General features: G+C 40.8%; 1 protein-coding gene across 1 annotated transcript; it reads right to left on the reverse strand.

The window, feature by feature from the left end:
* Nucleotides 1–7,788: 7,788 nt before the first annotated feature.
* Nucleotides 7,789–8,887, reverse strand: LOC114454516 (uncharacterized). Its single transcript, XM_028435063.1, has 4 exons — nucleotides 8,834–8,887; nucleotides 8,588–8,756; nucleotides 8,327–8,454; nucleotides 7,789–8,115 (listed from the first exon to the last, which is right to left on the reverse strand). Exons 2-4 carry the CDS (start codon nucleotides 8,733–8,735, stop codon nucleotides 7,789–7,791), a joined length of 603 nt encoding a protein of 200 aa, XP_028290864.1. The 5' UTR covers nucleotides 8,736–8,756; nucleotides 8,834–8,887.
* Nucleotides 8,888–9,132: the final 245 nt, after the last annotated feature.

Consider the following 9,132-nt stretch of genomic DNA (forward strand, 5'->3'; position numbering starts at 1 on the left):
CAAATACAGTTTATCGATGATAAGAAGAAAGAAAAGAATCAAGCAATTGTCATGCAGAGTCAGCCACAACCGACTCAAGTGCAACCACAACTACAACAACAGTTTCAGCAACAGCCACCTGAGGTTCCCATTGCCTCTTTCCAACAGCCATCGTGTGATCAACCACAAATAGGAAGAGGAAGAGGCCAAGCAAACTTTGGAAGAGGAAGAGGAGGAAACTTCCCACAGATACAAGGACCATGTCATAATTGTGGACAAATGGGCCACTTTGCTCATAATTGCTACAGCTCCAGAGGAAGCTTCAGAGGAAACTCCAGAGGAGGTTTCAGGAATAGCTTCATAGGAGGCTACAGAGGTCAACAGCAGCAAATCAGGGGACCGGTAAACCCATATAGGGGCCCGGTACCTGGTTTCTAAAGGTGCCAGCTGGTAGTGTCAGGGCCGAAGCAAGAACCAACAATAGAGGTGAAGATAAACAATCAACCATTGGAAGTTATGGCTGATTGTGGTGCTGCTTTCACCTGTATTCGGCCAAAAGACGCTATACATCTTCCCATGTCTGGACAACTAATACGCACAATCGGGTTTGAGGGCGTGAAACAGCTGATTCCTCTCACAGAGCCAGTTGAGCTCTGCTACAAAAACCGAAAAATCACCCTACCCATATTGGTGTCAGAACATACACCCATTGCTCTCCTGGGAAGAGATGCAATGTGCCAACTTGAATGTACGATACAATGCACACCTAATGGCTGCCAGGTGGATGTACCTTCTGATACTCACCATCAACTACACATGGCACCAGACTCAGAGACTTCTTCAGTATACTGGATTGGAGATCCAGATCCAGAACCGCTAAAACCAGCTACTATTTGGGAAAAGTCCATCGTGGCAAACATGCCTAACACAAAGCTACCAGAGTATCCACATCATTGCACACTCAAATATTTCAAGAACACAGACCAAGCAAATCCAGAACAATGATTGAGTAATCAACCCAAACATGTTGAGCTGACTTCGTCACCACAAGGAGCAGCTATGAAGATGAACATTAACGATTAGTAGTTTGTCTCGGTCAGATGATAACTCATTTACATAGAAACATCTCTGAAAGTTATTTAGAAGCTATTCATACAGCACTAAAACCTAGAACAGTTAGGGAAATGATGTCATTTATTGATATCACAGACTTTTAGAGCAGGAAGATATTACCTTAGAGAGATGCTCTACGGTAAATTTGGCTGAAAATTTGCCAACTCCAGAAGATGGGGAACCACATGATTGTGTGGAAAATTGCGGGTTTAAGAAAACAGATGGTTCTCAGATCCAACATCATACACAGGTATTGAAATTATTGCATGCAGTGATAAAACCAAAAGAAATAGCTATAGCTAAGTGTGCAGCTCACAAACAGGTCATGTTAAGAAATCAGGAAGGACTGATGGTAGTGCCTTCAGACCTACTGGGCCTAATGATTCAGGTAGCCCATGGGTTAGCCCATGTGGCAAAGGGAGAAGTTAGGAGAAAGATTGCAAAAGTGTGTGGGATTTTGGTTATAGATTATGTTGACATGATAAAACCAGTTGTGAATAGATTTTCACAATGGTCTGAAGCATGTCCAAGCAAACGTAACGATGCTCAGTCTGCTGCTAAGTTTTTGTGTCGCGAAATTAAAGTAGATGGGGTTTACCCGATCGCATATCTTCAGACAACAGGAAAGAATTTGTGGATAAAACAGTAAGATTAATTTTAGGAAAAATTAGAAATTAAACAATGTTTAGGAGCTGTCTATCACCCACAAAGCCAAGGTGTGAATAAATGAATGGTGTGCTACAAAACTGTATTGTTGAAATCTGTTAGCACACAGGTTTTAATGGGGTTGAGGTACTTCTACTAGCATTAGTAATATGTCGTTTAAGTGGATTCCAAAGCAAAAAGGTCAATAGCAATTAGTTAGATCAATTAGACGGTAGAACAGAAAAAATGTCCACTATTCTAGCTGGGACTATAGCTAGTGGTATTATTGCATCAAATATAGTTTCTACAAATACATCAGTGATAGATAAGAATGTTTCAATAACAGTGATGACAACAGCTAATTCTATGATTTCTGATAATCATACAAGTGCAGCTGTGGAAATGAGTTCCACAACAAATAACTCAATGACAACTTTTTCAGTGCCTATAAAGCCTGAAGGTTCAAAAACAATACTAGACATTACATCCCAATTCATTATAGTCTATAAATACAACTCAACAGGCTATTGAACAATTGAACATTAGGTTGAATAATATTGAGGACAGTTTTAAAGAGACATTAGATGAGGAGACTGATAACGACTGCGGTGAGATAAATAGTGTGAATACATCACCAGATGAGTATTTGGACGGAGATTTGACACCAGAATAAATGTCTCAGACTTTTTGCGCCATAAGAAAGCGGGAAAAAGTGAGAAAACCTGGGGTTTGATGCCTCAGTGTTGCAAATTTTAGATACATGGATAAGCAGAAATATGTGGTATTGGCAAATAACTCACTCCGTTAGAGAAAGTACTGGGATAAAGGGTCCGGTTTAGTGAAAATTCCAACTCTAAGCACGTGGAATTCAATTTACGATTAATACCTGAACCTTTGCTGGCATATTGCCAATCACGATTGGTGACATGGCCGCGGGTTCTTACAAAGCAAACACAATTCTGATAATTTGGTGGAAATAGCTGATCGCCTGTTCACATGCAAAATTTACATCACTACAGTTGTTCTTCGCCAGTGGAATGACAGTTTTTGAATATTCTTGAATATTATGAAGATATTGTAGGTTCTGGGAGCTGCTATTTTATCACTTTGTGTGATTTTCTGTTGTTGTGCATTGGTACTGACCTTTCCTAAAGCTATGATACAGATGAGGAGGTGACAGTAGTGGTTGATGAGATAGTGGAGACTTATCCATTTTGATTGATTACACCATTCCCTGAACGATATTTTAACCAAGTGGTTTCTTGGTTAAAGGGGGGAACGGAAAGGAAATATGGAATCACGTATTAATAATGCATTAATTAGGTGTTGAGTGTTAAATATTAATCAAAAAAGATAGAGGAAAAAAAAAATAAAAAAAAAAACAACAAAGAAAAATTAGAATTTAGCTATCATGTGGTGTTTAATGTTTGTGCAAGATACTGGTCAGATGTTTTTTACCTTCCAGAACAAGTGTGGGAGTGATGGGGCTAGATGATTCTACCTGACTATATGAACATGGACACCTCAAACATGGACACTCCAGTTATGGACACTGAAGGACAAAAATATGGATGGCAATCCACAAAGAAGCCGTCATGAACTGTGATACTGAACGATAAGTTAATGCTGCCAAAGGAATATCAACAACAACAATTGTCCAATGTATTCATATGTGTCCTACATGTTTGTGATGTTTATTGTATTGGAATATGTTTATTACAATGTATTCTACCTCATTAATGATTTCTACTTTATACTAGGTATTTTAACGAATACACATTTTAGAGTTAGCTAGATAGTTTAAAGTGCTTATGTTGGGACCTCAGGTATTGTGATTTTTTTCCGGTTTTTATTTGAAGGGCCAGTGGGGCTTAGGCAAGGAAAGGCTTACTGTGAGGTGCGATGGGTCGACCAGACCTCACAGTGGGAAACCTTTTAGTTTGTTTCTGAGGTTCTCAATGTGTGTACTTAATGTAGATGCACGTAGACATTTAGACATTTATGTTTTTCTTTTCAAGTAAAAACAAATCAACTAAATTAGAGCTAAGTAAGTCTATAGACTTGGAGTTAAAGACTGATAAATATAAGATAAAATAAGGCATTAATTAAATAAATACTAGTTTTCTCATTTTGATTGGTTAGAGATTTATTAAAATTGGCAGAGGATGATATTTGAAAGGATCCTTTTCACATTTGGAAATTTTACAGTATGATTAAGGCTAAACATGATAAGGGGTTGTCATAACCTTTAAGACTATTTATGACATGCTTTGTTATCTTTGTTTTTTCGAGGTGGATGGACCTCGAAAAGGGGGGAATGAGGTGTATTTACTGCTTCACGTGTAGGAAATTAAATCATCTAAATTGAACTTTGACTGTGCTAGCCTCAGCATTCCTGGCCAAGCAAAGGAACAGTAGAATCAAAGAACAGGTCACTCAGGATGTTGGAAGAATACCAGCTGTTTGTTTCCACCTCAAAATGAGATCATCATGTGAGGGTCTTATCACCTAAATGGACAAATGTTGCTTCCTTTCTTTGTGTCCCAGAAAAGGGTTGTTAAGTAATCATGTGACATCTGAGAACTTTGTGAAAGATATAAGCTTCTCTCTCCTGTTCTTGCATCAGAGTAAATTTGACCCGGCTGCTCTCACAGGGCTTCTGCCTCAGCCCTGTTCTTTTGATTCTGCTTGTGTTAATAAACTTTGTGTTATTATGCAAGCCAGTTTCTACGATCCCTTTTTTCCACTCTACATCTTTTTCATCGTTCACATCTCTACCTGGGAAAACCACGACACTAGGCTTAAATATATCACCAAACCTAAATGAATGAATTAAACTGAACCTGGATCCACTGTTGGATAAAGTCACAGAAGATCTGCAGAGATGGAACAATCTCCCTATCTCACTGCTTGGCAGAATAGCCTCAGTTAAAATGAAAATCTTACCTAAAATAAACTATCTGTTCTCTATGATCCACTGAAACCACCAACACAATGGTTCCAAAGATTAGATTCTGCAATTACAAAATTCTATGCTAGGAATAAAAAACCCAAATCAAGCCTTTCAACCCTTCAAAAAAATGAAAACGAGGGAGGGTTGGAAGCCCCTAATTTCATACATTATTACTTAGCAAACCAAATATTATAATTAACAGAATGGCTAAAACCAAGAGAATACCACAACACCTGGCTAGAAATAGAACAGCTAGACTGCAAACATATTAAACTCTCTGATCTCCCTTTTATCTCTACGACCCTCAAACGTCATAACTGCTTTAAAAACCCACTGATTGCCTCCACCCTGACTGCGTGGTGGAAAGCCCTGGACATTACAAATGTTCAATTAAAAACTAGCGTGCTGTCTCCAATCTGGCACAACCCTGACTTTAGAAACAGAAAAACACCGCTATATCTAAAAACATGGGAAGAAAGCGGAATTATTCATCTCCAAGACCTCTTCGAAAATGTTAATCTCAGGACCTATAACAATCTAACCCAAACATTCAATATAAATTAAAGTAATTTTCTTCAGTAATTACATGTAACAGAGACAATTAAGAAAAATACGCCAATAGATTTAATCACCTTACAACCTCCAGAACTGGCCATACTGTATATATGAAAAAAATCTCAACAAAAACAAAAAAACTCTCAAAAATGTACAGAGCACTCTTAAACACTAACTCTAATCACTTACCTTGGCCGAAGTTCAGTGTGGCACCACACCGCCTTGGGCGAGGTGGGGCTGGTGGCTTGGGGCCCGTTGTCCTCCGGGCTGTGCTGGCGTTGGGGAGGTGTCTCATGTCGGCGCATGGGTGATTGGGGGTGGCTTTTATGGTGGGGGGGCTGGCGGCATTGGTGTGCGGTTGCGGTTCCTAGCTGGGGGTACTTAGGTAGGGCCAGGGTTGCCTCCCTGTGGAGGGTGCTGTATGGTGGTGCCGTGTGGGCCAGTGCTGGCCCTGATGTGGGCGCAGGCCTCTCTCCTGCTCGGCCGCCCCCTGCTTTAGCGGGGCGGGCCGCTTTGGGCCGGCAGGGGTCGCCCCCTGGACCGCTGGGGGATGTGGCTGGTGCCCGGCTGCGCCTGGGGGGTGGGGGGTCCCGCCGTGCTCCGTGTGGCAGGCATGGTTCGAGGGGTGCCGCGGGATGGGTCTCCGGATGTGCTGCTCGGCGCGTCCCTGGGTCCTGCAGTGCCGCGTGCCCGCGCGCCATCTACCCTCTCCGGTGGCCCGCCATGTGGACGGGCCGGGCTCATACCAGACAGGCCTCCTACATGGACACTCCACTTCACTCACTCCCAACTGGTCTGGCTCACCCAGTTGGTGCACCACACACATACACCCAACCCTTGGGGGGCTGGATGGTGGGGCTAGGGGTGGAGAGGGCCGCCGCTTGTGCTACTAAGTAGTGGCGCAGAGGCGGCACTCCCACCTCTGGCTGCCCTACTTATCCCTCCCCTGGAGAGTGGGACCACCACTTTCACTGTTATTAGAATTATTTTCTGTGTCTTATAATCATACACAGCAAATTCAGCATGGTCAAATTAACTCCCAGTGAGTTAATTATAACCCTTTTCAGGGGTTTATATGTGACAACACCAGAAAGTGTTAAATTCACACTTTTTGCTGAGTTAAGTATTAACTCCCAAGCTGGTGTTAATAGATACTCATATTTCTGAGTTAATTTTTACCCGTTTGGAGAGTGAACTCACTCTGCCATGGAGTAAAACAACCAAACACACTATTTTGAGTGTTAAATTTGAGCTTTCAAAGAAATAAAATAAAAGATAGACAACTAATGAAATTCTGAATATTTATTCATGTAAATGTTAACGTTTTAAACATTTTATATTACATGACAATATGGTACAATGTAGAACAGTCCATCGTCATTGTTTGCCAACTGTCTATCAAAGGGTTTGAAGTATCTAAGATTCTCAATCTCAATCAATGAATTTTCTTCACTTTGGTCACCAATACAATAAGCATAAAAATGCTCATCAAAGTAAAGAGTCTTAACGGTGCTGCCCACAACAAATGCCTGGTTTTCATACATTACAATTTGCCTGATTCTTTTAAACAAAGGCAAGTCATTGAACAATCCAGTGCATACGAAAAGTCCGGTTTGATACCATGTCCCATAACTCTTGATCCATTTTGTCACAGCCACGTCTGTTGTCATTTCCAAGTGCAATGCTTCACATAACAGAAAAACCACTTTCCAACGGACTTAATGTTTGCATTTTTGCAGGACCAGATTCAAGTCTACTAAAAGTGAAGTTTTCAAAATAAAAAACATTCCCTTATGTCCTTAATTTAGAAAATAGATTGCAAAGTGCCTAAAAGGGGCACATACGTATATCTATTGGTCACCAGAATCTGAGTGTACACACCAGTACTCCTATATTTACGTGTATCTAATCTGACTCCAAGAACATGCTCTTTAGGTTGAACAATCGCCCATTTCTCTTCAAAACATTGCTTTGAGTTAAATGCAGTAAAGGGATTATCAAGATTGTTAACGCAGTGCTGTATTTCTCCATAAACATCAGACTCCTGCGTGAGAGAGACATTTTTCAAAACTGCTTCTTGAGCTTGATACTGAACATCATTGACAACTTCCTCCATTGAGTTGACTGGTGTTTGCACGGTATTTTCTGGTATACCTGAAGCTTGAAGTTGTGCAATAATTGACCCACACATATTCATTAGAGAATGTGGTGGTGAGGCTGTCTGTAACAGAGATGTAGAGGTTGATGGCTCATCATTACAATATATTTCCACCTTAGATTGTCCTTGTGCTGCTGGGTTTATTGCAGTTGGCCTTTCAACATGTTTGTAATTAAGCAGATGCCTTCTGAAACCACTATATACGCAAAATGAACGTTGGCAACCTTGTTCTCCACATTTTAGCCGCAGGTTTGGAGATGGATGCAACGCATGCTGGAATTTTAAATGTTGGAGAAGAAATGAACAGGTTCTCTGCTGTGTTTTACAAACAAAACAAGTAAACATTGTTGTGACAAATGAAACTGAAATCCTCCTTTAAAACAGGTCAGTCATTCATTTCGTGTAGCAGTCGGGTTCGCGGCTCCTTCACCCGTGGTGTTTCTGTTGTGCTGCCTACATCGATGTTGTACACAGTGGTTTGGATGAATGTGTAAAAACCTTTAAGTGCTTCCTCGTAGGAAACACTGAAGATGTAGTGGGCTTTGAAAAGTGAGTCAAAAGCAGCCAGCGTTGTCTGGGCAGCACATGGAATGGCCTTGTGGTCCATGATGATGAAGAATCTGGTAATCATCCTCTTTGTCTCGCCATTGCACAACAGGAAGGGTTGTGTCAAATCAACAGTCTCCAGAAAGGTAGACAGACTTCTTCCTTCCTAAAATGGGAAAAAGGTCATATTCAACATGAAATTTATTAAATACACTAAATTCACAAACAGAATCCAGATTTTAGAGACACCCTATGTGATTAACTGTGCACCCATTTGGTTGTTACTCTTGACCATAAAGAAATATTTTTAGTTTCAAACCACAATTGGGGAATTGAAACGACTGGTGCGTTGCTTAGGATTACATCAGGTCACCTACCTTCATAAATTTGATGAGATGGTCGGCTGCCTTGGCTGAGCTCATCTTGGTCACTTTTTTTTGGCCTCCTGTAGTTGGTGGAAGTAAGTGTAGGAGTAGTAGTAGAGATGTTACATCACTGTCCCAGCCTTGAAAAGAAAAGTACAAGACAAAGGTCTTAAATTAGAGTTGTTAAATGCATGGTCAATAAACGGTTCTATGTCCACAATTTATACAAAAACAGCACTAAGAAGAATAATATTAAGAATATTAAAAAAATACCAGACTCATCTGCAGGATCCAAGGTGGCCAGTAGCTCTTTGAGATGGACATTTGGAGGAATACTTTGGCCTTCAGCAAAATCACTTTGGCTTTGAAAAATGTGGGCCACTTGGAAATAAACTTTTTCGGAAACACTCTCACCAAACATCAAGGAGAAATCTTGTTCTATCTGTAAAACACAGATCATTTATGTACATTATAATTCAATTGAGACATGTACAGTATATATCGACATAAAATACTTACTAATCCAGGTGTGTCAAGGAAGCGAGGAAATGCATCAAAGACTGAGGAGGCTTCTTTTTCACGATGGACAAGTTTCTGACGATATTGAAATGTTGCCTTCATCTTCTCTTTGATAAGGGTTGTGTCTGTTGAGTGGGTGATCATTGAGAGTGCTTCCATGCACTCATCACCGCTGAGCTGCTCCACAGTACTCAGGGTCTGTCGCTTTGTGGTTGGGCTAGCCTGCAACTTGGATTTAGGATCTGCAGGGCTACCTTCAGAATTCCGTGTTACAGTTTTGAGCCTCCATGCTACGAATC

Source organism: Gouania willdenowi, chromosome 20 (genome assembly GCF_900634775.1).
Source record: "Gouania willdenowi chromosome 20, fGouWil2.1, whole genome shotgun sequence".
NCBI lineage: Eukaryota > Metazoa > Chordata > Actinopteri > Blenniiformes > Gobiesocidae > Gouania > Gouania willdenowi.

What these genes read in the sequence shown, in the direction of transcription:
- LOC114454516 (XM_028435063.1), bottom strand. Translation starts at nt 8,735, where the DNA reads ATGTTTGGTGAGAGTGTTTCCGAAAAAGTTTATTTCCAAGTGGCCCAC. An exon ending in GGATCCTGCAGATGAGTCTG is followed by an intron (nt 8,455 to 8,587) that starts GTATTTTTTTAA and finishes TTTCTTTTCAAG; the next exon opens with GCTGGGACAGTGATGTAACA. An exon ending in ATCTCATCAAATTTATGAAG is followed by an intron (nt 8,116 to 8,326) that starts GTAGGTGACCTG and finishes TTCCCATTTTAG; the next exon opens with GAAGGAAGAAGTCTGTCTAC.